This window comes from Mustela erminea, chromosome 7 (genome assembly GCF_009829155.1).
Source record: "Mustela erminea isolate mMusErm1 chromosome 7, mMusErm1.Pri, whole genome shotgun sequence".
Lineage (NCBI taxonomy): Eukaryota > Metazoa > Chordata > Mammalia > Carnivora > Mustelidae > Mustela > Mustela erminea.
In genome coordinates, this window is record NC_045620.1 from 25,064,901 (window position 1) to 25,092,150 (window position 27,250).

The 27,250-nt window shown below is 47.7% G+C and overlaps 1 protein-coding gene across 1 annotated transcript; it reads right to left on the reverse strand.

The window, feature by feature from the left end:
- Positions 1–15,141: 15,141 nt before the first annotated feature.
- BPIFA2 (BPI fold containing family A member 2) lies at positions 15,142–25,461 on the reverse strand. Its single transcript, XM_032353739.1, has 9 exons — positions 25,401–25,461; positions 24,234–24,403; positions 22,393–22,537; positions 21,645–21,752; positions 20,330–20,479; positions 17,763–17,844; positions 16,678–16,741; positions 15,832–15,913; positions 15,142–15,317 (listed from the first exon to the last, which is right to left on the reverse strand). The coding sequence occupies exons 2-8, from the start codon at positions 24,388–24,390 to the stop codon at positions 15,873–15,875; spliced, it is 747 nt and encodes a 248-aa protein (XP_032209630.1). The 5' UTR covers positions 24,391–24,403; positions 25,401–25,461; the 3' UTR covers positions 15,142–15,317; positions 15,832–15,872.
- Positions 25,462–27,250: the final 1,789 nt, after the last annotated feature.

Sequence of the window (27,250 nt, forward strand, 5' to 3'; positions counted from 1 at the left end):
CAGAATGTTCTAATGTATGGATTGACCAATTTTATTTAATCAGTCTCTTCCTTTTGGTCATTTTTGTATTAACATCCCAAACAGCCCTGGGATGTACATACTTGGGTGTTTTTCTTGGCTCACTTGTCATATTATTCCCCATAAAACATTTTCTGGAAATAACCAATCTTGAAGTTATTTTTTTAAGGTTGCAGCATTTCCTGTGTTGCAACTTCTCAACATGAGCCCTAAATGGGTGGTTACAAATTTCAAGCAAGATCTAAGTTCAAATTCATTCATTCATTTATTCATTTGAGAGAGAGAGAGAGAGTAGGGAGAGGGGCAGAGGTAAGGGAGAGGAAGGAGGAAAGATTCTTAAGCAGACTCCCTGCAGAGCCTGTCCTGGGGCTCTATCTCACCACCCTGAGATCATGACTTAACTGAAAACCAAAAGTCCAATGCTTAACCAACTGAACCATTGCAGCACCCCTAAGTTCAAATTCTAGCTGCAGAGTTCTGGTTTTGGTCATGACAGATTTACCAGACCAACCTTCCCATTAAGATCAACTATAAAAGATGAAAATATATCAAACAGTGGTTTAAGGGTATCGATGAGAAACTACACAGGTAGAATTGGAGAGCCTGTGATTCTTAGGAAAGAGTATCTTCTAAGGTGAGCTCCACATTCACCCCAACTTCTAACTAAGGTCGGTCCTATGATGGGGAAATAGAGTCCAAAGAAAGGGATCAGTCTCACTGGGCTAAGAAGTCAGAGTTGTGGCTTTCAGAGTAGTTGGGACTTAAGGAACAGAATCCCACAGAAGGAGGTACCACAGGGAAAGAACTCTGAAATTAGTGTACAGACTTCCCTCAACTCACTGGACTTAAGCTCACCTGTGCAGTGTGAGACTTGTGATATTATGATTCATAATAAGAAATATGTATTTGGTTTTTGCCCCATTTCTGGAACAGAGCTCCTAAAACCCTTGGAATTTCCTAAGTGATGAGAGAAGTGAAGGTATCTTTTATTATGTTAATGAGATAACTTTTGGAAAGCACCTAAGGATGGGGGTTAGTTTTCAGGGGAACCAACCAGGTGATTAGAGGTTTGGACCTTTCAGTCCCACCTCCCAATACCCCCCAGCCTCTGGGGAGAGGAAAGGGACTGAAGATTGAGTTCAGTCACCAGTGGCCAATGGTTGAATGGGTCATGCCGATGTAATGCAGCCCCTATAAAAACCCAAAAGGAAGGGGGTCTAGGTTGGTGGACATGTGGAGATTCAGGGAAGGGATGCACCCAGAGAGCATGTAGAAACTCCACATCTATCCTCATTCCTTGTGCTATGCTTCTCTTTCTCCTGGCTATTCGTGAGTTGTATTCTTTTATAACAAACCAGTCATCTAGGAGGTAACATATTTCTCTGAGTTCCGTGAGCCATTCATGCAAGCTAATTAAATTCAAGTTGGAGGTTATGGGGACCTTTGACTTGTAGCTGGTCAGTCAGAAACACAAGCAAGTCCACCACATGGACTTGATCTTGGCATGTGAAGTGAGGACAATCTCTTGGAACAGAGCCCTTAAGCTGTGGTGCCATCTGATGCCATCTCTGGGTAGAGAGTGTCAGATTTGAGGGGAATTGTAGGACACTCAGCTAGTGTCAGAGAATTGCTTGGTTGTGTGTGGGGAAACACACATTGTATTTGGTGTCAAAAATCATTAGACTCTGAGTTATTGGCAGAAAATAGCAGCTGAGAGTTAAAAAGCTGAGCAGAGATTTCAGCACCTCCCCTGTGTCGTTCTGGGAGAACTGGTTTGAATTCAAGCCTTATTAAGATGGAGGGGCCTTGATAAACATCTTGGACTTTTAGTTAAGATCCAAAAGATGTAGGAGACGCTGTAGGAGAAATGGCACATTCTAGAAATAAAGGCTTCTCCTGAAGAGTAAGAGCAAAATCAAAATAGTTTTACCCTCATAAAACATAAATCTAAGCCTCAGAAGAATCAAAGCAATCCACTTATATTCTAACTTTTGGCTGTCTTCCTTCCCCTTTGGAAAAAGATGGGGCCATTCAGAGCCTGTGATTTTTAACATGTCTAGCATCCAATGAAAAATTACAAGGCACACACACACACACACACACACACACACGCATGACAAATGGACTGAAATCCAAGAAATTAAAATATACAATATAACAGACCCACAGGTGATTCAATTATTCAAATATTGAGCAGACAGTAGGGCAAGCAGCCCAGAGAGGATAAGGAGACCTGAAACTTTCAGCATCTTGGGGCAGTACCTGTGGGGATCCCAGGTAAGAAAAGTCAGTTTCAGGACCACTCTGACACCCTGGGTCTCTGTTAGTTGATTCTGGACGGGCTCTGGAGTGAGGCAGACTTTATAAATGATGAGTGGCCCCCTTGCTGGGGAGATGTGGCACTGGGTGATGGACAGCTGGGAAGCTGATGAGAAACCCTCAATCTTACCACGTCCATCCAAAACCTCCAAAGCAAACATTCCTGCATAGAAGGCCTGGGGGATTAATGGGGTAGGGACTCATTTGTGTCAATCGATGTGTCAGTAACATATTTCAAACTGTATGTCATGAAACTCACCAAATGCGGAGGTGCAGAAAAGGTAGGGAGCATTGAGAGAGTCTGGAGACTGTTCATGACTCTCATCCATGGCCCTGTCCTGCAGGTTTCCTCACCTATGCCATGAGTGAGGTAGACCCAGGGACTGAGAGGGATGAAGCCACCAGTCTGCTCTGAGTGGAGACAGGGGGGAATGCACACTGGCCTCAGTTGAGAGAGCCTTGAGTTTTAGCCTGGCTCTACCTTTCCTTGCTGTTTGACACTGGACAGCTCCCATGTCCTTTCTGGGCCTCAGTTTCTCCATCTATCATAACAGTAGCTGGCATTGACAGACAATTTTAACAGATGCTTGTGGAATCCTCATAGCAGTCTTATGATATAAAGACTATCGCCCTCGCCCCGCAAGGACGACAAGAACCCTGGTTCATATGCATCTTCTCCCTCTTCTATTTCTGCAAGTCTACACACTTATATATGCTTACATGACCAATCAGCGAGCAGGGTACAGGAGGGAGCGAATCAGGCTGTGCACCTAAACGAACAACTTCGCTAGCAACCAATGCTGTTTACTTCCTCTTTGGGCGTTCTGCTTAGTCTCACGAGGCAATCCTAACCTGGCAACTAGCCAGGCGCCATCTTTTAATGGCGGAGGCCGCCCTGGCCAGGGGCCTGCCTCCGACATCTCCCCCTTTTTTCTTTTATGGCAGGGATCGTGCCTGTCTTAGGTTGTCAGTGGTGGGGAATATCCTTACCCGTCATCAGACGGCAGATATCAATGATCTGCGTCCTGTCTTAGGTTGGTATATTTCCCCCACCAATCTTACCCGTCGTTGACTACCGATCCAGCATACTTAGCCATATTTGGGGGGATGTTCCAGCCTCGATGGCTAACAAAGCCTGCACCATGGCTTGCTGTTGCCTATGTTGCTGTCGCCTCCAAATACTAGCAGAATCAAGCCCACTACAAGGATTGTCATCAGACCAATTATGCTATCCCATTGTTTCATAAAGGTTAACACATCTTGCAATGTTTTGATTATCTCTGGGAGGGTTGCAAGCTCAACTCTGGTGTTATTTATCCTTGTTATGCCTAGTAGCAGGTGCTGAGTATAGTTTTGGAATTTTGCGGACTAATTCCCCCGCAAGTATTGGAAGAGCTGTCGGGAGATATTCTGTAAGTCACTCATATTAGTATAGGCTATGGGAGTTACACAAATTGCCGGGAAGGGTGCTATACATCCCAGTCTCAATAGGGCCCCCCATTATGTCCACTTGTTCTTGAACCAAATCCACTCTCTGGTTGACTATCAGGATTCCTGCTTGCAGATGTGCATTGATCTGAGTCTGTGTTTGAAGGACAGCCGCCGTTCCTTCTGCAAGGGTGTTCTCAGCTTCCGCAGTGGGTATAGTTGCAGCAAGCAAGACTGCTGCTGCCGTGGCAGCTGCTGTAGATATAGACAATGCTGTCACAATGGCGGCTGTGATACCAAAATCTCTCTTCTTTCTGGATAGCACCACCGGTAAACTTGTCCTCTGGAATGGAAACTGGGATAGGAACATGGGTAGGGATACGCATAATCACAGCCAGCTTGAAGGCCATGACATTCCAGCACTGGGAAAGATAGCAATTCTTAGTGCAATTCAATGTATCATTCAGCTCGCTAGCATTTGTTATGAGGAAAAGGAACGGTGGCCAGACACATATGGGAGTGGGCTGATGAGTAATATTATTGGGACAAGACACATTAACTGTTGTCTCAAAGGTACTAGAGTCATTTTGTTTATAAGAACAGTTGAGGAATTTGCCACCATTTAACATGGACACTGCTGAGATATCAGTACATGCTCCTAGCAAGTTACAGACCTGCCATGCATCAAAGGGAGAGGAGGGAATATGAGAGAAGAGTTAGTCACTGGTAAAGAATATAGCCATGCTTTAACCACTGCTCACAGCTCTCTGGCTTGAGTCTGCCGCAGGAGGTGTAGCATCCCCCGAGTTATCATCAGCATCTTCAGCATCATGACTGGTGTTCAGAGGCAAGGCTGCACGCACCAGCCGCTCTGGGATCCAAATTGGAGCCTCCTTTTCCTGTGGAAAAACACATACAGACCCCCTACTCCATACTAACACTGGATCTGGTCCATTCCACTTTCCTGTGAGGATGTCCCTCCAAAGTACTAAAGGCTTAGGGGAAGCAGCAACATCACTTGCATGTCTGTCTGCAGCTGATTTACCCGTTTTGTCCAACATTAAAAAATTCAAAATAAAGAGAATGGTGTTGAGCTTATCTTTAGGGGACCTGAAGGTGTCCCCTATTCCCCCTTTTTGTTTATAAAGCGCATTTTTTATTGTAAGATGCGCGTGCTCCACAACACTCTGTCCTTGTGGGTTATAGGGTATTCCATGTATCGAGTCAATGTCAGGTTGTTGTAGGAAGGCTTTAAAGGGTTGTGGGCTATAGGCTGGACCATTATCTGTCTTTAATTGGTGTGGTTTTCCCCATGCCGAGAAAGCCTGTAGGCAATGGGCAATAACATCTCTGGATTCCCCCCCACCCCATGCACTGAGGTGAAAATTATTCCAGAGCAGGTATCTACAGACATGAACATATCTTAACTTTCCAAATTCTGAAACATGTGTGACATCCATATGCCATATATGATTAGGTAACAAACCCTTAGGATTAACCCCCAAGGACAGTGCAGGTAGTAAGATCACGCAATTTCTGCAGGAGCCTACTGTGTCCCGTGCCTGTGCTTTTGTTATGTTAAATTTGAGGCGAAGAGTTAAAGCATCCTGTTTCTTCAAATCCTCCCCTAAGTGGTCCCATTGAGGTATGTTTAGCAAGCCTTCATCTAGGAACCATGGAGCCGCCTTTTCCACTGTATTCAAAAAGGCCTGAGCAGTTTTTGCTTTTAGTGGAGTTCCATTGGCTTTCAGCAGGTCTTCTAAAGACCCTTCCAACCGCACTTTTGATACTTCAGATCCCATTATGAACACACAGACGACAGATGCGGACGTTAAAGACTCACCGCTAAATTCCGGCTCTAAGGCGGCCCCGCTTCTTATTGCGGACTCGATAAATCCCGGCTCTAAGGTCGCCCCGCTTCTTATTGCGGACTCGCTAAATCCCGGCTCTAAGGCCGCCCCGCTTCTTATTGCGGACTTGTACAAGATTCCCACCACTTTGATCGTGGTCCCTTCCCCGCTTACCTGCGGTTTCGATAAGAAAATCCCGGCTCTATAGCCGCCCCGCTTCTTGTTGCGGTCTTGTACAAGTTTCCCACCACCTTTGTCGTGGTTTTACCCCGCTTACCTGCGGACTTCTCCCTTGCAAGGTTTTCTATTTTTACTCCCGCTTTACCGTGGAATTCCCACTTTTGAACGTGGCTAATGTCCCCGCTTACCTGCGGACCTTTACTCCCCACTTTCCTGCGGATTACCTTGCAAGATTCCTTTATTTAGTTCCCGGGTGCCGGCGCCATTTATCGCCCTCGCCCCACAAGGACGAAAAGAACCCTGGTTCAGACGCATCTTCTCCCTCTTCTCTCTCTTTATTTCCGCAAGTCTACACACTTATATACGCTTACATGACCAATCAGCGAGCAGGGTACAGGAGGGAGCGAATCAGGCTGTGCACCTAAACGAACAACTTCGCTAGCAACCAATGCTGTTTACTTCCTCTTTGGGCGTTCCGCTTAGTCTCACGAGGCAATCCTAACCTGGCAACTAGCCAGGCGCCATCTTTTAATGGCGGAGGCCGCCCTGGCCAGGGGCCTGCCTCTGACAAAGACTATTATTAGTCTTTATATCCCTTTAGTCTTTTTATCCCATTTTATAGGTGAGGAAACCAAGCATCAAGAGAAGAAAAAGTTCCCCAAGGTCATAGAGCCAGTCTATAGTAGAGTCAGGATTTGAGCCCAAGCTTGTAACCTTGATACACATGCCAAATTCCTCCTTTTAGAGCAGAGCTGAGGCCTCCTTGTAAGGTGGGAGTCACAGATCTCTGTTGCAACGGGAAAGCTTGTTCCTCAAGGCCCAAAGGACAGATAGGCTCCATCATTTGCTCCCGAAAGTGAGACCCCACTCAAGCTTTAATTCAAAATGTATTTAAACATGTATTTCAGATTATTTGCATGATCTGTGTTTACAAGGGAGCATTTTAAAATACAGAAAGGCATAAAGAAAACAGTATCTATTTAGAGATAACCTCAGCTAGCACTTTGGTTCATTGGTCTCTAGTCTTCATTCTGTGTGCCTGGATATACATACAGAGGTGGAGAATAGTCAACCAGCTAACCTCCTCACAGCAGGCCTTCCTGAAGGAAGAGCTGAACAGGATACTTTCCTGTCTGCCATACTAAGTCACCTAATCATTCTGGCAAAGATCAGACAGTTCCACGGTGTCCAAGCCATGGGGACCTTGGCATGCTGATCTCCCACCAAACATCCCTAAATCCCACCTACTTGTTTTTTCCCTGGTATGCTCTGCCCCTCCTACCACAGGACCTTTGTTCAAGTTGTTCCTATGGCTTGCCTGGAAAGCAGCAAACACTGCCTAAATCTGTGCTAAAAGAATGAATGAAGGAAGGACCCATTCTTTGAGGCCTTGTTCTAATCTCACCCTTACCAAGAAGGTGTTACAGATTTCCCTGGTAGCAATTAGTCTGACTCCAAAGCTGGACATTTGTCCCCCTACTCAACCCCAGGTCTGAGGATATCAGCTTCTGCATCTAATATGTCAGATTTAGGGGCTGTCTCTAAGTTTGTCTGTCTCCCTAGGCCTCATACTACACACTCTGCACACTTCATCTTATTTCATCCTCCCCAAACCCTAGGAGGGGTTGATGCTCTAACACTCACATTACAGGGAAAGAGGCTGTGCTTCCAGCCCCTAGAAGAGCCAAGATCCACACCTAGGAGGTAGACCCCAGAGCCAAGGTCTTAATCACAGTTCAGTTTCATCTGGTATGTTTTCTAGCCATGGACACGTGTTAGAGAGCCTGAAGGCCATTCTCATGCAGGTCATTAGAGAGCAGGGGGTCCCAGCAGATATTTTAGCATGACTACCCGCCGAAACATCACTTCCTGCCTCCTTTTTGTAGAATGTGGGCAAGGAAGCCCAGGAGAGGAGGAAGAAAGGGCAGGCAGAGGTCAGATTCTAGGGGAAACATAATGCCAGGCTTGGAGTCTCCACCCTGAAGGTTTATTTGGTTTTTCGATTTTTTAAAAAAAGATTTTATTTATTTTAGAGAGGGGGGAGGGGCAGAGGGAGAGGGAGAGGGGATCTCAAGCAGACTCCCCGTTGAGTGTGGAGCCCAATATGGGGCTCTGTCTTATCACCCTGAAATCACGACCTGAGCCAAAACCAAGGGTCGGTCGCCTAACTGACTGTGCCACTCAGGTGCCCTTGTTTGCTTTTTTTTAAAAAAGATTTTATTTATTTATTTATTTGACAGGCAGAGATCACAAGTAGGCAGAGAGGCAGGCAGAGAGAGAGGAAGAAGCAGGCTCCCCAATGAGCAGAGAGCCCTATGTGGGGCTTGATCCTAGGACCCTGGGATCATGACCCAAGCTGAAGGCAGAGGCTTTAACCCACTGAGCCACCCAGGTGCCTCTTGTTTGCTTTTTAATAGACTATTTTTCTGAGTAATTTTAGGTTCACAGCAAATTTGAGCAGAAAGTGCAGAGTTCTCATATACTTCCTACCCCTTCCGCACACCCAGCTTCCTGCATTGCCAGCAGTCCCCCCGCCCCCCGAAGTGGGCCTTTGTTATAATGATGAGCCCACACTGACACATCATTATCACCCACCGTCCACAGTTTACATCAGGGTTTGCGCCTGGTGGTGTGTATCCTATGGATCTGGACCAAAGTGCCATACATGCATCTACTATTACAGTATACAGAACAGTTTCATTGCCCTCAAAATACTCTGTGCTCTGACAATTCATCCCTCCCTCCTTCTGAACCCTGACAATACTGATTTTTTTAAAACTGTCTCTATAGTTTTGCCTTTTCCAGAATGTCACATAGTTGAAATCACCCAGTGTGTAGCCTTCTCATAGATGAGGCTGCTTTAACTTAGTAATACGGATGTAAGGCTCCTCCATGTCTTTTCATGAGTTGCTAGCTCATCTTTTTTTTTTTTTATATATAATTTATTATTTTTTAATAAACATATATTTTTTATCCCCAGGGGTACAGGTCTGTGAATCGCCAGGTTTACACACACTAGCTCATCTTTTTAATGTTGCATCACATTCCACTGTCTGGTTGGGCCACAGCTTATTTATCCTACTGAAAGACATCTTGGTTCTTCCAAGTTTTGGCAGTTACGAGTAAAGCTGCTCAAACCTCCATGTGCAGGTCTTTGTGTGGACATACATTTTCAATTCCTTTGGGTAGATACCAAGGAGTGTGATCACTGGATGGTGCAGTGAGACATTCTGGAAGCTTCGATCAGGGTTGTGAAATGCAGGTTCACAGGTGCCATTGTCAGCACACGTGCTCCCCTTGGTCAGTTGAATGGGCAAGCATTTGCAGAACAATAGGGACAAATATGACCTTGCCAGCTGATCTTGGATATGAGCTAAGGCGAATCACTTTGTTCCTTTTTCTGGAACCAAAGGTGAGGTCTTCCCTCTTCCAACAACACTCTCAAGTGGAGGAGGGTGGAATACAGGCTCCTGAGCCATCAGCGCTGGCCCCGGAGCCTAGTCTGGGGACCCAGGATAGCAAAGGCTCAGCATGAGTAAGCTGCAGGAGGGACTGCTCTAGCTGACCTTCTCTCATGGGCACCCCTTCCCTGGGAGCCACACTTTCTCCCTGGCCTCAGCCCAGCTCTCCACCCAACAGCTCTTGTCCTGGGTGGGACCTGGGCCAGCCATGGCCTTTGCTTCCTTTCAATTCACCTGACATATCACTGGCCAGAGGAAGCTTCTGGAAACTGATTACCGAGGCTGTCTCCCTTGTCCAGAAACCTTCCATGGCTTCCTCGTACCTAGCCCAGCAGTTCTTGAAGTGTGGTCTGGGGGCCCCAAAGAAACTTTCAGGGGTTCTGCAAGGTCCCCCAAAATTCTAAATTAATACGAAGATGTTATTTGCCTCTTTGCTCTCATTTATGTCACAAGTGTAGAGAATTTTCTAGACACTCCATGACATGTGATATTACAACCAACTGAAGGCAGAGCAGATGTGAGGATCCAGCTGTCTTCTATTAAGCCAGTCGTTATGGAGAATTTTAAAAAATGTAAAAAGAGCTATTCTTCCCAGTTATGATGTTTTTGGAACATACAGTCTTTTTTCATAAAAATATGTCATTTTGTTAAAATGCAATCCATTTATTATTTTAAAAGAATTCAATGAATCTGTATTTAAAAATATATATATTAGTTCCTTTTGTGGCAAATATCGATGGGTAGAATCCATGTAGACAAAAGCTCTTTGAGGTCTTTGGGTTTTGAAGGCGTGTTAAGGGCAAAGAAATGTAACTCCTGGCTGAGAGGATCACCTCTAAACTGCCTCCAGCTTAGCATTGACACTGCCCTCCATTTGACCTTCACACGTTTATGCTCCAGCAGCATCCAGGTCCTGTGGGTTCCCAGGGGATGCCAGGTTAATTCTCGCCTCCTGGCCTTTGCTCATGTGGTCACTTCTGCCTGCTGGCAATGCCTTTGCCTCCCTTCTCTAATTTCAGCTCAATCAGCACCTGCTGTGGGAGGCCTTCTCTGAGGGCCCCTCACAGCACCCAGCTTCCCCCCGGGAAGGCTGTGTGCCTGAGTCCTGTCCTCTTCCCTCCCCGTGCCCCCGCTCTGGGCAAGGAGTTTTGCATGAGCCCCCTCCATGCTGCTAAGCTGAGGGCAGGGTGGTGGTGGTGTAGTGGTTAGGGGCTGGGAAGGGGGACCCTCTTTGGTCACCCCTGAACAGCCTAGTGCAGGGCCTGGCTTAGCTAGGTGCTCAACAACCTTCCTGCTTTCTGAAAATCCATTTTACTTATTGTACTAACATTAACACAGAAATGAGTCACCCCAACAAATGACATTTGTCAAATTGTCGCATCCTGGTCAGTTCCCCTACCCAGTTTCAGTTTTTTGCATCATTGTCATACCAGCTAAGCAACTCCTAAGATCTGTATTTTCATTCAGCTGTGAAACACAGTATTTCCCCAACTTAAAAAAAAAGTTCAGAAAATAATCTGTTGAAATGATTTATCAACTGATTATCCTAATTTGGGACCTTTGGCTTTTCCAGTGTGATGTTTATTCTACCCCCATTCAAAGAGCAGATATTTAAAATAAAAGTGTCCATCTGCTGGCAAATATATGGTGAAATGTATATACTCTTTCATCATAGTATAAATAGAAAGATCCGGTTTAGTAAATTCTGTGATGTGTTCCTGGGGTCATAAGATATTCCAACGCATAAAGTAAATAATTCTGATCCTGAGATGTTATCCTCAAGAAATCGTGCAAACATTGGAAAGATCCAGCATTTATTTAACTGGATTAAGCCTTCAAAATTGTAGCCTGCACCACAGTTTTGCACTCTAGTTTCTTTCTTTCTTTTTTTTTTAGAGAGAGAAAGAGAGAGGGAGAGAGTGGGGGGGGGCAAAGGGAGAGGAAGAGGGAGAATCTCAAGCAGGCTCCATGCCCAGCGTGGAGCCCCATGTGGGACTTGATCTCATCACCCCAAGATCATGATGGGGCTCAATCTCACGCCCGTGAGTTCATGATCTGGGTCAAAATCAAGAGTCAGCCATTTAACCAGCTGAGCCACCCAGGTGCCCCTGCACTCTAGTTTCTGGATTATTCAGGATCCAGTTAGGTTTTGCCTTTTTCTACCCACGTATTCCCTGATCATAGTTGTTCCCTCACCTCCTCCAAATGTCCTTCTCTTTCCTGAAGCCTCCTTCCTGTGGGTCACCGTCTCCAGGAAGCTCTCATCCCTCTTTGAGGTCTGGGCTGAGTAGGCCAGGAGCCAGAGTTGGTTCCAGGGTGCCGGGCTGCCAGTAGGAGAATGCTGCCTCACTTCTCCACCTTGCCACCTTTCCCCTCCATCGGCCACGTTAGTCACCAGTGGGGCTGTGTGGCCTCGGCCCCCGCCCCCCACCATGTTCTGGCTTCACTCACTTAGGAGCCCCACATTTGGTCCATAGCGTTTATGTCCTCAAGGCCCAGGGATCTGGCCTTGGTCAACAGAAAACAATGACAAGTCTCCCATACTCCCAATCCTGGCTTGCTAGAATTTTCCCGTACACCTACCCACTCAGGTGTCCCAGAGATGGTGTCTGGTTATTGTATAGAGAAAGAAGGGGTTCATTCATTCATTCACTCATTCATTCATTCATTCAACATTTGTTAGTGCTTGTACTGTATCTGTATCTGGTCCTTCTCTGGGCCCTGGAGCTGCTAAGGAGAGGGAGGTACTTGCCCTCAAGGAGCTTGCAGGCTCAAGGGGCAGACTGATGAGTAAGAAAGGTGAAAACCAGACTAGCCAGAGTTGACAATTTCTAAATGCTTTCTCCGTGTTGGACAGTAATGGCAAGGTCGCTTGGGTCGGCCTACATGTTGGGAAGCACAGGGTCTTTTTTGGGAAACAAGGAGGAGTAGCCCTCACTTAGCTGGGTGTTGACTGCTGAGCAAAATTTTAAGGCTGAGCTAGAGAAGAAGGAACTATGTCCTCAGTAGGCTTAACAGCATGGGCAAGGCTTAGCACAGGCTCAAGCTGGCTACTGCCCAAAGAAGCCCTGAATTTTGAGACCTCCTTTGTGTATTTTTTTGTGAGAGGTGGGTTTGTCACAAAATAGTGAGAAGGGAAAACTCACCGTTCTTCCCTGGCTGGAAGGGAAGCCCCAGTCCCAGAGGAGGATGACTTTGGATTAAATCTAGCTTTGCCTCGGACCAGCTGTGTGGCCCTGGGCAAGTCACTTCACACTTCTGAGCCTCAGTTGCTATATCTTCCCCCATACACTGCATCACCCAGAAAAGAACAGAATTCAACGAGACAATGTACATAAAGTTTTAATGCAAGGTTTCTCAACACTATTGACATTTTGGCCTGGATGCTTCTTTATTGTGAGAGGCTGTCCTGTGTATTGACTAGTGACATCTCTGGCCTCTACCCACATCCCTGGCCTCTACCCATGAGATGTCAGTAACATCTCTCGCCCAGTCTGTGACAATTAAAATACCTCCAAACATTGCCAGCGTCCTGTGGGGGCAAAGTCACCTTTAAGAAGGAGGCGTCTAATACAGGGCCTGCTATGGAGTAGGGGCTCCATAAATGTTTCTTTCCCCTTCCAGTCTGGAGGGAGCATTAACTCTTGTCCTGTTGGAGCTGAAAGGGCCACTGTGCAAATAGGGAAATAGGCTCAGAGAAGAGAAGTTAGCAGCCTAATGTCACACAGCATGTTACTAGCAGAATGAGGTAGGGTAGAATAAAAGTAGCCTTGACAAAGAGACCCCAAAACACAATGGTTTAAATAAGCTAGCTCATTGCTTTACTGCCACAGGGGCCGAGATGGGTGGTCAAGGGCTCTTGGAGCAGCTCTGCTGTCTTCAAAGCGGGGCTTCCACCTCTAGATCTCAGATCTCAGGCAGTTTTTCCACTTTTTCTAATTTCTAAGAGAAGGTCAGGAGGGGACGGGAGGGAATGCTCCCTGTCTGTTTTTAAGGAAGCACAGTGCCCAGGGTCGGGATTGAACTCACAATCCTGAGATCATGAGTCACAGGCTTTCTGAGTCACAGGCTCTGTGGACTGAGACAGTGAGGTGCCCCTTTCTTTTAGAGCACAAAGTGGAATTTGCTGCATCACTTCTGCTGATATGCCATTGGCCGGATCTTAGTCACATGGCTACTGCAAGGGAAGCTGGGATATGTAGTTCCTGGCTGGGGGCCATATGCCCAGCTAAAACCTGGGGAGGGAGAGAAAATTGGTCACTGTTGGGGATGCTGGTAGTCTGGCCATAAAGATGGGTGAAAACCCAAGATCTCCCAGGACCATGGTTCTTTCAACCACATCAGGGCTTTCATCAGTCAATCAACAAACACAGGGCAGTTATAACGGCAATTCCAGCATGTAGAGGGGACACTCATCTTGCACTCACTAGCTGTCAGGCCCCAGTTACACACTTCCCAGCCTCACAACAGCTCGGCAAGGGAGGTTTTTTCTGCTAATTCCGTTTGACGGGTAAGAAAACCGAGATTCCCAGAGGCTAAGTAACTTGCCCAAGATTTCAGGGCTAGTAAGTGGCAGGGGCCCTGTGGAGCTCAGATGGGTCTGAAACCCCGGCCCTTGCCTTGTGCCAAGCAGCCCCTCAGCACAACCTGAACTGAGGTCTTCACAGGATTGCTCAGGAGAGCTGGTCTGCGGCCCCTCCAGGTCACCCCAAGGGCTCAAGGGTCCTCTGAGGTGACTTGACCCTGTGAGGCAGCCTTCTTCAGAGGGAAGGCCCTTGTGGAAGGGGTGGCGGGCTCCTCCCTGCAGGGCAAAGGGAGACTGGGGCCTGCGTGTAGGCGGAATAGCCTCAGGAGGTTCTCATCCGTCCTGGGCAGAAGAAAGCAGCACCTGCTGGGGACTGGGGAGGCAGCCGAGTGCCTGGGCGGGGGCATGTAAGCTCTCTGAGCAACGGTTCTCATAGTCATGTGTTCAAATCCTGACTCTGCCACTTGCTCACTGTGTGACCTTGATGAGTCACTTTGCCTCTGTGAGCCTTAGTTTCCTCATCTGTTAAATGGGGACAAGAATAGTGTCTCCTGGCATTCTTAGGAATTGGTGAGGTCACATGTGCCAGCAAAGTCAGCTGTCCATGATGGTGGTGGTATTAGCATCCCAGAGTGATGATCAAGGCCAGGCACAGCCTGGGGTGAGCTGAGTTCTAGGGTGTGGGTGGAGGGGTCTTGCCAGAGAGAGGAGCTGGTCTCCATGGGATGGCTGAGCACCCTCTAGGTGGTTGGCTTTGCCAAGCAAGCAGGGACCTGTGCAGTCTGGCTGGTAGGTGCACAGGCTCTCAGGGCTGGAGGTAGGAGGCAGGTGAGCCATGGCGTTGAGAGACCATGGGTGTTCTCAGGTGCTGCTTGAATTGATCTCCGTTGCGGGGGAAATCCTAGCCCTTCGGAGGGCATGGAGGGGCAGGCTGAGATCTGACTCAGGCCTCTGATCCTGTGTCACTTGTCCCTGTACTCCTGAGCCCACAGACCCAGTATGCCCCATCCTCCATAAGGCCTCTTAGAAGTCTCTGGAGGGGAAGGGAGAAAGACCCTGGGTGGGCTTACCCCAAATGAGACTGTCCCATTCTCACTGCCTGCCTGGCCCAGGGTAGGCCCTCACTAAATGCTTGGCTGAGCTTGTGAATGGATGAAACAAGTCTGCCATTGCCACCAACTGGCTATGTGACCCTGGGTCAGTCTCTTGCCCTCCCCTCTCTGTGCATCAGTGTCCCCATTTATAAAACAAGCTGAATAGTCCCAGAGGTCCCTTCCAGCTCCCACCCAGGTCTCTACCCCTCTAGTTGCCCTCTCCCCCTTAATCCCAAAGGAGGGATAAAATGGGCCACACAGGAGGGTGCAGAAATGGTCTTTTATTGCAGGGGGTGGAGGGTGGTGAGCACAGAGGCTGCTGTCCTGACTGCAAGGAATCATCTCTGGGAGGGTCCCTTCTGGCTGTGCTCAGGCTAGCGGTGGCAGCACCTTCCCAGATGGAGATGCTACCAGGGACACCATCAAGCCACGGGGCACCGATCTGGAACGAGACCACAGCGATCAGACACTGCCAGACAAACTCCTTCCTACAATCCCCTGCAGAGTCGAAGGCCTTGAAGAGGGGGCTGGCATCTGTGGTTGGGGTTTGTCTCTGGCACGTAGCCCTAACCTCTCCTCCCCTTATTGTCCTCTCCTCTCACCTTAGGAATAATGCAGATGTGGAAAGACTGATCATAGGCCAAGACTGGAGCTAGGGTTCAAGGCTTAGTGTAGGATTAGGATCATGGATCAGTCTGAGATCAAGGTCAGGGCTCAGTCTATGACTTGAGGTCATTGCTCAGTAAATCACTGAGGTCAAATCTCAGTCTGTGAGCAGGATCTAGGCTCAGTCTGGATATGTGAATAAGGCTCAGGATGCAGGGTATGACCAGGATCAGGGCTCAGGCTGGGGCCAGGGTCACAGATCAGCCTATGACTAAGATTAGGGTTCAGCCTACTGTTAAAAAAAGAAGAGGAGCCTCATCCTCTATATGAGGCACAGAGCCACCCCTTACCTTCAGGTGGGCATCACCAGCAGTCCTCCCCATCTCCCTCTTCAGACATCGTTTTGTGGGTTGTTTTCCTTTTGTAACTTATCTGAAGGAATAAAATAAATAGCAGGCCTCAGTTTCCAATAGAAACCAGACCCCAAAGGCTGCCACTCTCCAGGGGGTCAGTCTGACAGCCATGGGACCTCAGGCACGTCAGTCCACCACTCTGACCCTCAGTTTGTTCACCTGCAAAATAGGTATAATGACAGTAACCACCCCACAGGTTTGTTGGATCCAGTGGAATGGGGTATGCAAAGCACAGAGTGATTGCCCAAATAACTGGTTTGTGGCTGTTTCCATAGAAGGGCCTCCTCCGGGACCCTGACACCTTCACTTACCCCATTTCTGTTGCTCTAGTGTTCCCAGCAACCCCAGCCTTGCCTAGAAACTCAAAGGCCAAAGACAGCTCCCGCATGGCTGGAGGCGAACCCATAGCTTTTCATAAAGAGCGAAAGGGAAGGGCAGGTGTTTACTAGTATTGCTTACTGGATATTAGACTCTATGTTTTTTCTTTTCATCCACTCATCACCCTCCAGTGTTTCTAATCTTGGGTTCACCCAGCAGAAAACCAAGGCTCAGAGAGGTAGAGCCACTTGAATAAGGCCCCACGGTTGCTAAATAGCAGAGTCGGGATTTGAACCCAGATCTGGCCCATGTCCTGCCACACTCTCCCAGCTCTCTCAGACGCTGGGTCCTCCTGTTTCTACAGGGGTCCCTGACCACACCTGCTCTGGGGTGGGCACAGGGTGCACACCTGCCCTTGGAAGGCTACAGAGAGAAAGCACCCCCGGTCCCCAGGCTGTAACTTACCAATGACGTCCTGAACAAGAGACGCATCCACGGTGGAAAGTAAGGCATGGATCAGTGGGCACACCTGAGGGGGAGGGAGGGAGAGAGAGAGAGAGAGGGAGGAGAACAGATCATTATCAGCTGGGGCCACACTGCCCCCCACCCACCAAGATCTCAGAACCTTTGACCCTTAGGATTCTAGAACAGTAGAAACCTAAAAGTCCCAAACGGGAGAACCATAGGATGCTAGAATTCTAAATCCTTAGAACGTTGGAATCCTAGAACCCTGAGAATCTAGAGTGTTAAACATCCCAGAACCCTACACTCTTAGAAACCTTGAACTTGGGAACCCTGGAATTTTAAGAAATCAGATTGGGTCCTGGGCACCATAGAGCAGAGAGTTTCTCACTCTGTACAGTTCCCTGAAGATTTCATTAAAGTGCACGTTCTGATTCAGCAGGGCTGGGGGCTGAGAGCCTGCGTTTCTAACCAGCTCCCACATGAGGGCCCCCCGGGCTGCTGGGCAGAGGACCGTATTTTGAGTCCTGAGGCTCCAGTCCAATGAGTGATGGAGCCACCTGGAGGGTTTTTCTTTCCTAAACCCAGGTTCCCAGCTGCCTTCCAGAAGGACTGATTCAGACTCTCTGGAACTTTGGGCACGCAGTAAAAATGGTTTTGTGTGATGCATAGATGAAAATACCAATTTTATAGGTCTGTTATATTTTAAATTAATTATCTGAATGATATGCATTTCTAATTATGGTAGATAGTTTTCTTTTTAAAATACATATTTAAATAAGCTTGAGTAAAATTGCGTTGTCTAAAGGAGGACCACGCTAGCTAAAAAGGCATATTGGGAGTAGGTAGGTATGGCAAATGACCCAAACTTGGGATCCAGTGATTTCAGCTAATGTCGGGCCTCCGCTTGTCATTTCTCCCTCTCCCCAGGCTGAGTAGAGGGGCACAGGTTCCAGCTGACAGCCCAATGAGGAGTTTGCCCCCAAGAAGAAAAGGCACCCAGAGAGTACAGTAGCTCCTGTGAATGGCACACCTGACCCCCCCGCCCCCCACGCATGGCTCTGGGCCCCAGGGTGTGGAGGACTCACATCCTTCTCTACCAGGTGGGACACGGTCTTTGTCAGGAAGCTGCTCAGGGTGTTCACGGCCTTCTCAATCATAGCATTTTGGCTGGAAAAGAGTAGCAACTGATAAAACCGAGGGCAGAGTGGCCACACAGTGGGGGTGGGCGTGGGGGAGGGGGAGATGGCTGAGCACCTGGAAATCAGGTAAACCCAGGAGTGCTGCAATGCCTTTCTAACCATAGCCTGAGCCTCTATTCAGGGGTTCCCCACTTCTGACCAGAGGCTCACCTCAACCTGTGAGAGTCTCATCACAGGCTTAAGATCCCACTCTGATCACCACCTGCATGCCAGGTGTTGACTACACTGAGGACGTGGGGATGAGCAAAGCACAAATAGCTCCTCAGCTGGTACCTAGACACCAAACAGGTCTTGCTAAGGCTGGTTACTGCCCACCTTCAGCATTCAGCTTGACCGACACCTCCTTAGGGAAGCCCTCCCTGACTGCTTGCCTAAGGGAGGCCTTTGGGTCAGACAGTCCTGTTACATGTACTGACTGCTCTGCTTAGAGCTCATTGTGATCTGACATTTTCCTTGAGGGCTCTTTACTGATGGACTGGACACTCGTCTGTCTGCTTTTCCCTCAGGACAATAAACTCCGGGAAAGCTGGGTCCTTGTCTGTTGTCACCAATAAATTCTCCAGAGCTCAGAGCCTATCGGGAACATAGCAGATGCTCAAACATTTTTGGCTGAAAGAAGGACTGAAGTAAACATAGAAGTAAATATAGAATGATGGGAGGTCTGGGTGGCTCAGTGGGGTAAGTGTCTGCCTTTGGCTCCGGTCATGATCCTGGGGTCCTGGGATGGAGTCCCCCTCTGGGCTGCCGGCTCAGCGGGGAGTCTGTTTCTCCCTGTCCCTCTGCTCCTCCCACCCCCACTCATTCTCTCTCTCTCTCTCTCTCAAATAAATAAATAAACAAATAAAATCTTTGGAAAAAAGTAGAATGACAGCTTGTGACAATTACTATGGAGGCCAAGAGTAGATGATTTTGAGGGAGAAGAGGAAGAACCCTTTTTAGAACCTGAAGTTTGAGAAGTACGTGGAAGTGAGGGGAAAGGTGTTCTAGAAGGCCAGAAGAGCATGTGCACAGGTCTGGAGGTGGGCAGGAACCTGTCTGAGGCTAGCAAAGGCCAGTGTGTCTGCAGTGGAGTGAGCGAGGACGAGAGGGCAGTGGTAGGAGGGCTGAGCCTGGTTGGCTGTGGGAGTGCTTGGGCTGAGCAGTCTTGGGCCACAGAGTGGAAGACCATTTCACAGATGCGGACACTGAGACCCAGAGCGGTAGGATGAAGTCCCCGGGGCTGCAGACAAGGCAGTATCCAGCAGGGCTCAGGGTTTCCATTGACATCCCAGCCTTCCCCAGTAACATCAGACAGGAGAGCCTTTCTTTGGTACATGGGGTTGAGATCCCTTGATCAGATCCCTTGAGGGGGTACGGTGGAGTGACCTCTGCTCATGGCCCTCCGGGCTGAGAGCTGAGAACCCAGCCTTGTTTTTGCCAAAGCCAACCTGCCCCCGGTTTTGACTTCTAGACCATTCTCCAACAGCTGCCGCCAGGGTCACCCTGCCTCCCCACCACCCTCTTCCTCCACCAAACCTGCCCTTGCATGCACACAGTTTAATAAGTAGATATGGAGGGGTGCCTGGGTGGCTCAGTCAGTTAAGCCTCTGCCTTCGACTCAGTTCATGATCTCAGGGTCCTGGGATAAAGCCCCGCATCTGGCTTTCTGCTCAGCAGGGAGCCTGCTTCCCCCCCAACCCCACTCTCTGCCTGCTCCTCAGCCTACTTGTGATCTCTCTCTCTGTCAAATAAATAAATGAAATCTTAAAAAGAAGTAGATAATGGATTAACAGGGATCCGTAATTTCAATGGAGAGGATTCGGTTTGTTAAGATCTCTGATTTCGGGAATTTTCCAAATGAATGGAGGACTCTGGGAACAATCTGAATTAGAGCCCCTGGTAAAGATTTACTTCTCCTCCCTCTCCCACACAGAGGCAGGAAGGAAAATACAATTTACTATTACTGTTATGGTTGTTGAGGGATATAACATAATGATAAAGGGGTCAAGTTTTCAAGAAGCAGTAACAACCCGCAATGTGCTGCGGGGAACAACAGAGCCTCCGAAAGCAGGAAGTGGGTTTGACAGAGCTGCCAAGGGATCGGTGGCCAACACTCCTGTCTCGGGAATGGCGAAAACAAGAAGACACGGTCAGCATGGATGGCACTATCCCTGAGGGCCGAGCGTGCACCAGGCTCTGGGCTCAACACTTTAGTTTCCCAGATGGTCCGGTCAGCAGCCAGGGAGGAGATGTTATTGTCACCTTCGGATTACAGATGGAAAAACTGAGGCCCGGAGGGGCTAAGCTGTTCACAAAGTTGTAAGTCTATAGCTGATACCTGAACCAAGGTCTGACTCCAGAGCCTGTGTTCTTTTGCCCCGTTGTGCCACCTTATGGGGAATGGGGATAGGGCGGAAGCTAGGGGTCCTCCACTCCTCCGAGTGCCCCACTCCTCTGAGATGGACGGGCCTCACCTGTCCAGCACGGTGAGCGAGATGCTGTCGGGGTCACTGCTGCATTTCCCTATGATCAGTCGGGGGGTGCCGGTCTGGGGATCGATTGCAACTTTGACAGCAGTCAGGAGGTCCAGCGAGGCCTTCAGGTTGACCTTACCAATGACAGGCCTGCAGGAGATAAGATTCCCAGTGAACAGAGGTCTCCAAGGTGCCCTAGGGTTCCTCCACCTGTGTTGATATTTAACCCTCCAGCTTGTCTGTGGGTAATGTCAGCATCATCTGGATTCTTATTGGACATTGACATTAAGGGCTTCTTTGCCCTTCTACATGGATTTGGTCCGTATAACAGTTTTATTTAACACCACCCTAATAATGAAAATAATAATAACAGTTAACATTTACGGAGGGCAAATGATATGGTAGGCATTTCTAAAAAGCATTTTTTCGGGACACCTGGGTGGCTCAGTGGGCTAAGCATCTGACTCTCAATTTTGGCTCAGGTCATGATCTCAGGGTCATGAGATTGAGCCCCATGTGGGGCTCGCCACTCAGCGGGGAGTCTGCTTGAGATTCTCTCTCCCTCTCCTTCTGATCCTCCCCGTCCCCTCTCTCTGTCTCTCTAAAATAAATAAAAAATCTGTGAAAGAAAAAAAATTTTTTTCCTGGATTAATCCATGTCATCATTACAGCAATACCATGAGGTAAAAGTACTGTTATTATCTTTATTTTCAAAATGGGGAAACATTGGTATAGAGAGGTTAAGTAACCATCCCGAGATCTCATAGCTAATGAAGGATGGAATCCCTGGGTCCTCAATTTCTCTCCTTCCACTCATTTTCCTATCTCTCTCTTTTAAAGTAATCAAAATGCTTTTAGATTATCTTCTTCACCCATGCCCTTCATTATATACACTGTACACTATACACTGTACACACTGTATATACACTGTACACTACTATAGATGTTGAGCTATAATGGTCACTGTTACTTAAAGAGAATCTCGAGAGACGAAATAATGCTGGCGGAAATTTTGCCAAAGAGTTATAAGTACTCATGTCTTCTCAGTTTTTCAGATTTTACAATTAGAGAAATGTGATGATTTCAGAAATATTTAATGGAGGATTCTTTTCAAAGAGGCTTGGTTACGGCCAGAGTTCATTAGAACATTTCAAAGCTTCAGATTTTAGAGCAGGGAAAGGCCCCTTCATGTACAGATCAGGAGACTGAGACCCAAGGTCACACGGTAGCATGGGAAAGAGCCCGATTCCAGTGTGGAGATCATTGGCCATGCTGCACAGCCTCTCCCAAATCCCAGATTCTAATGCATACTCACAGGGCCAGGGTGACATTAGCGACGATGGGGACCCTTATGTTAATGCCTTCGCCATCAGGAGTCAGTTCCACTTTGATTTTCAGGATGCGGGAGTTAATGATGTTCAACCTGTGTGAAAGCCACAATTTCTCTTTGGCATTCCTCGGGCCAACCATGGTCCGAATGCTTCTCTATGCCAGCATCAGGCTGAGCATTTGGGCCTCACCACTTTGGCCTTCGCAATCGCCCTATTCAGAGGTTTGACCCTCTCCATGTTATGGCATGGCATACGGATGCTCAGACAGATGTAATTGTCCACAGAGATTCAGGGAGGAATAAGTGCCAGAATCAGAATTCAAACCCAGAACTGCTTGACTCCCAAACTCCACGCATGAAGCCAGCAATGTGGTACGAACTTGTCTTCTCTCTCCTGAAGGGGATTGGTACTTTCATCCTCAGCTATATTTGAAGAACATCTTACTCCTTGGAAAGGGGACCTCAGGCACCACCAAAGAGGTGGAGGTAAGGATTGAGAGGATCTTCACCCTGATCCTGAAATTACATAACACGGAAGCCTGAACCCATGAGATGCCCAGACTGGCCCTGCAGCCCTGCCTCAAATTTGATGAACCTGGCCTCAGACCACCTTGACTCTGAGGGGACAACAAGGTTCATCAATCTTTCTGTCTTTGACCTTAAACTCACCTCCCCAAAGATGCGTGTTCCTTTTTCTTGGAGCAAAGATCTCCACCTTGAAGCATCAACTCACCCCATAGTCTCATCCTTAGCTGGTGTGATCTTAGAAAGAGCATCATTCACCAAGTTCTTCACTTCCTGCACCTTCTCCTGGGCCAGATGCCAAGCCTTGGATTCCTGAAGCTTCTTGAAGTCAGCGGTCAGTTTCTGAACGACAGCTAAAAAAACAATGCCATTTAGTGTCGTGCATCACTTATGGAGCAGTGACTATGTACCAGACACTAAGTAAGACTGTCTATGTTATTTCATTTACTCTTCATAATAACACAGATGAGGCCGATACGGTTATTAGCTGCATTTTCAGATGAGAAAATAAAGGATCAAAAGGTTAAGAAATGTGCCTAAATTCATGCGGCTGGGGAAGCCTTTGTTACTTCCATGCCGCCTTCATACTAATATATATTCATCATTAATAAACAAAGTGATCAATTAACCAGGCAATTCAAATTGCTTGTATACCAGCTTCTATTTGTGACTTGAGACAGGGGAGAATGTCTCTTGCTCTAACTGAGATGTTCATGCAAATCTGAAAAACTAGGTCAAACTAAATGAGAGAATAAGAAATAGAGAATCTAGAATCCAGGAAAAAGTATGGTCCACCTCATAAAAGTGGAAAATGGGAGTCCCAGAATGACAGCTTTGCAGCAAGCCCAGAGAGCAACAATTCATACAGGAGTAAGAAAACAAAGTGTCTTAATGGAAGGGCTCTAGAGAAAAGAGGGATTAGATAGACATGGCAGATGTAGAATAGTGCATATGCAAAGAATTAAGGATATGTGTGTAGCAAATAATTCAAGTGAAAAACAAGGCAATTACTAACTCAAGGAAAAACAAAGGCTGTACAAGAGAAGAAATGTTAACTGTGGTTCTCCAACTTGGCTCTGCAGTGGATGGTATCTACCTAGTTATAATGGTATAACAAATGGAGTTCATTTCAATAAAACTCTTTTTGGTCCTGTAACTCATTAGGTGACCTTGATCCAGACACTTCTGTTTCTGAACTCAGTTTTCCCAACAGTGAAATTGGAGAGTGGTCCCTTCTGTATCTTTGAAGCTCTAAGCCCTAACAAGACCTAAGCCCTGACAGCGTTTGAAAGGTAGACATAGCATTTACTTCCTCCTATAATGTTTATCAGTGTGCTAATGTTGAAAATGAAAAGAAAGCCAAATTCTTTTAAGAAATAAGAATTAAAAAGAGACATGATTAAATGTAAAGCTAGGTGGCTTTAAAGCTACCTAGGCTGAGTTATGGCTAATTTCCTTAATTTCCAATGAATTAATATATGTCAGTAAGAAAACTGAACAGCCTAGCAGAAGAATATGCTATAAATATGAACAAAATATTTATGCTAAAATGTGTAAATAGTGAATAAAATATTAAAAAATGAGTGAATTCTTTCATAATTGGAGAAATGCAAAGTGAAATGAGCTATAATCTTTTATCTATGATATTAGCAAAACTGTTAAGTTGTCCATACCAATGCTGTCAAGGGAGTAGAGAAAAAGGCACTCTTCCAAGACTTTTGGAGAGAATATTAATGTAGAGGATTATTTGTCAACACCTCCTACAATTTAAACTGTGCATACCTTCCGAACTTTTGAAACTCCACTTTAGGAACTTATCCTATGGATATATTAGGAAAAACTTGCCGTGATATAATATATAAGAGGATATTCATTTGAGATTCCCTGTTCTCAGAAAAATAAGGGAATGAACCAAGAACTGAACAGCCCGCTTTCTTGGTAAACCACCCGTAAATAGCATTCCCTGGTGGTAGCCTCTGGTAATGCAGGGATAGCATTTAGGAGGCACGCTCCTAAGTGCCTCTGACCATCACTTGTGTCCTGACTCACAATCAAGTGTATTGTCAACGGTCTGGAGTCCTTTCTCAACAGCAGGTTTCAGCTTGTTCACGGTATTACTCAGATCATCACCAAGATTTTCAAGAAGGGATGCTGAGGTCCCAGCGATCAGGCCACATACGAGAACAAGTTTCCAAAGCTGAAGCATCTTGACTTGACACCTGAACAGTCATAGGAGGGACAGGAGTGAGAATTACCCAGATAAGCACCCTTGATAAGCACCTATTATTTTTAACTTCACATTCCTGTAAGATAGATGTGGTTTGCTTCTGTTTTATAGATGGGCAGTCAGTTCAGAAACCTAGAGCAATTTGTCCAGAGGTACACAGCCAGTGAGTGGAGGAGCTGAAATTTGAAAAGTCACACTTAGCCCTAAGTCTGTGCTCTTTACACAAAAGTCCTTTGTACATAGGGCACCTGGGTGGCTCAGTGGGTTAATCCTCTGCCTTCAGCTCAGGTCATGATCCCAGGGTCCTGGGATGGAGCCCCACATCGGGCTCTCTGCTCAGCAGGGAGCCTGCTTCCCTCTCTCTCTGCCTGCCTCTCTGCCTACTTGTGATCTCTCTCTGTCAAATAAATAAATTAAATTAAATTTTTTAAAAAAGTCCTTTGTACATGCTGGCTCCTCTGCCTGGAACATCTTTCCTCATCTTTGCAATTTTACCTAAGTCATTTCCTACTGACTCTCCAGCTTCAGTAAGACACCACGCCCTCTGCGAAGCCCACTCTAGGCCCCTTCCCTTCCCAGAGTCGAGATTAGGGGGTCCCACCACATCATCCTGCCATTTTTGTTCTCTGATCAGAGTTCTGGTGCCATTTAGTGATGACTTGTTTGCCTTTCCCACAAGGCTGTGACCTCCTGAGGGGAGAGATCACAACCCACTTTACTATTCACTCTCCAGCCCCCAGTAAAAAACCTGGACTTAGTTTGGAATGAGAAATATATATTTACTGAATAAAAGTATGAACAAATAAAGGGACACCATGTCATGACCCTGCATTGCTCATTGGTTTGATGCTTCTAATAAAATTTATCTCTTAATATGCTATATCCAAAATATTAGCTAATCTAAGTGGCCCCATACTTCTGCCTCTTGCCCCCAAAACATTCTGAAGATCACCATGTGGGGTGCCATCGGGGGAAAGCCCACCACTCACAGGTTTGGAGGAGGATGGTTGTAAATCCTTGTATGGTCCCGCTGGGATTCTGCTGAGTGTTGGTGGCCTTTATAGGATGGTGACAGGATGGGAGGCTGCCCACAAAAGCTAGCACCGGTTCCAGGGCCATCCAGAGAGATTCCAAAGTAAATAAACCCAGTCCAGGATGAGCAGAGAGATTTTCAACCGAAAGGTCACCAGGGATGCTTGAACGGAAGTGGATGGACATGTAGAGACCTTTATGCCAAGGCTAAGACAAAATTCACGGAGCCTCCAGCAGCCAGCCAAGACAGCGGCCATTGTGAATGGGGGCTGAGGTAAAGACTGAGAGTGGATGAACAGGAGAACATTCTGGTGAGAGGCCCCATAGTGATCATGCGGCTAATTCTGTCCTCACTTGGCAACTGAGGTATAGAGAGGGGAAGCAACCAGTCTGAGGTCACCCAGTAGGACAGGTTCAGAGGTGGGGCTGTAACTGTGGCCCACGGAGAGTCAGGGTCAGGGACCAGGGAGGTCATTCTGCCTAATGCTCCTGCGGTATCCGAGTACCCTCGCACCAGGCTCAATGGAGCCAGCCTCGGTGTGAATGTTTTTGACGGCGGAGGGCTTCAGGGAAGCCTGCCTGTGGTTCCATTTAGTTGGTAGAGAGTTCCTCCTGAGAGTAAACAAAATTTGCCCCCTCCCCCATTACAGCCACATATGTGGGCAAGAGTGAGGCCCAGAAAAGTTAAGAGCCTTGCCTGAGACTGCACAGCCAGTGTCAGAAGACACGTCCCAACAGCCTTATCTCCGGTCTCCCTCTGCCCACTTGCTCCCATTTCCTCCTCTGTCAACACAGCAGCCAGAGAGGCGTCGCTCAGCCCACCCCCAGGGTCCCCACCGTGGCCCACAGAGCGTGTGTTGTCTGCTGTCTACCTTTCAAAACTCACCTTCTGCCTCTCCCAGCCCCTACTGGCCTTCCTTCTGTTCCAGAAAGATGCCCCCCTCTTTCCTGCCTTGGACCCTTGCATAGGCTGTGCTCTCGGCCCAGAGCTCTCCTCCCCAGCTGTCCCCAGCCCTAGACTCTGCCTCCTCAGAACCTCCCCGAGGGTCTAGCTGAGATAGCCAGATGCTCCCTCCCCTCAGCAACTTGCTACTCTTTTCACAACAAATCACCACAATTGGATTTTTTGTTTGAACTGGTTCCCTGTCCCCAGCAAGTAGCTAACCGCCCTGTGCTCTGGGCCCTTCCTGTCGCATGGGTCCCTGGGACCCTGATCGGTCCTTGGAAAGCTCCAAGCCTCTCCCTGGCGGACCCTGTAGAGCAGCTACCACCTGGGTAGGTGGTGAGGTCCCCATCACCAGAGATGCTCAGAAATTGGACTAGGTAACTGCTGGGGTCCTATGTGGCTTCACATGGCTAGAGCCATGAGTCTAGATCTCCTTGGCCTAGTGCTTAAACGGTGATCTACATGTTTATGATTCCTCCCCTCAGGTTTCCTTTCTGCCTGTGCCCAACCACCTTGCAGGAATGTGGTTTGCTCAGGGCTCAGGCTTCTCGCCTCTTTCCTTTCCACTCCCCAACTCCCCCCCACCCCCACCCCCAGCCTTGCCCCACTGTAGCCTCTGGAAGCCACCATGGCTACTGCCCCTCCCGCTGGCACTCACAGCTGAGCTCTAAGGTGATGTTGATGAGAAGCTTCTGTCCCCTGGGGTGGGCCTGGGGTGGCACAGAGGCAGGTCAGTGAGTAGTGGACCCTGTCCTCGCCTGAGCAGCTCAAGGGTTCTGCTGCCTAAGGAGCCATATTCTCCCGGTCATTAATTCCTTTGCTGCTTCCTTGGACTGCTTCACATGATGACAGGACCTTGCC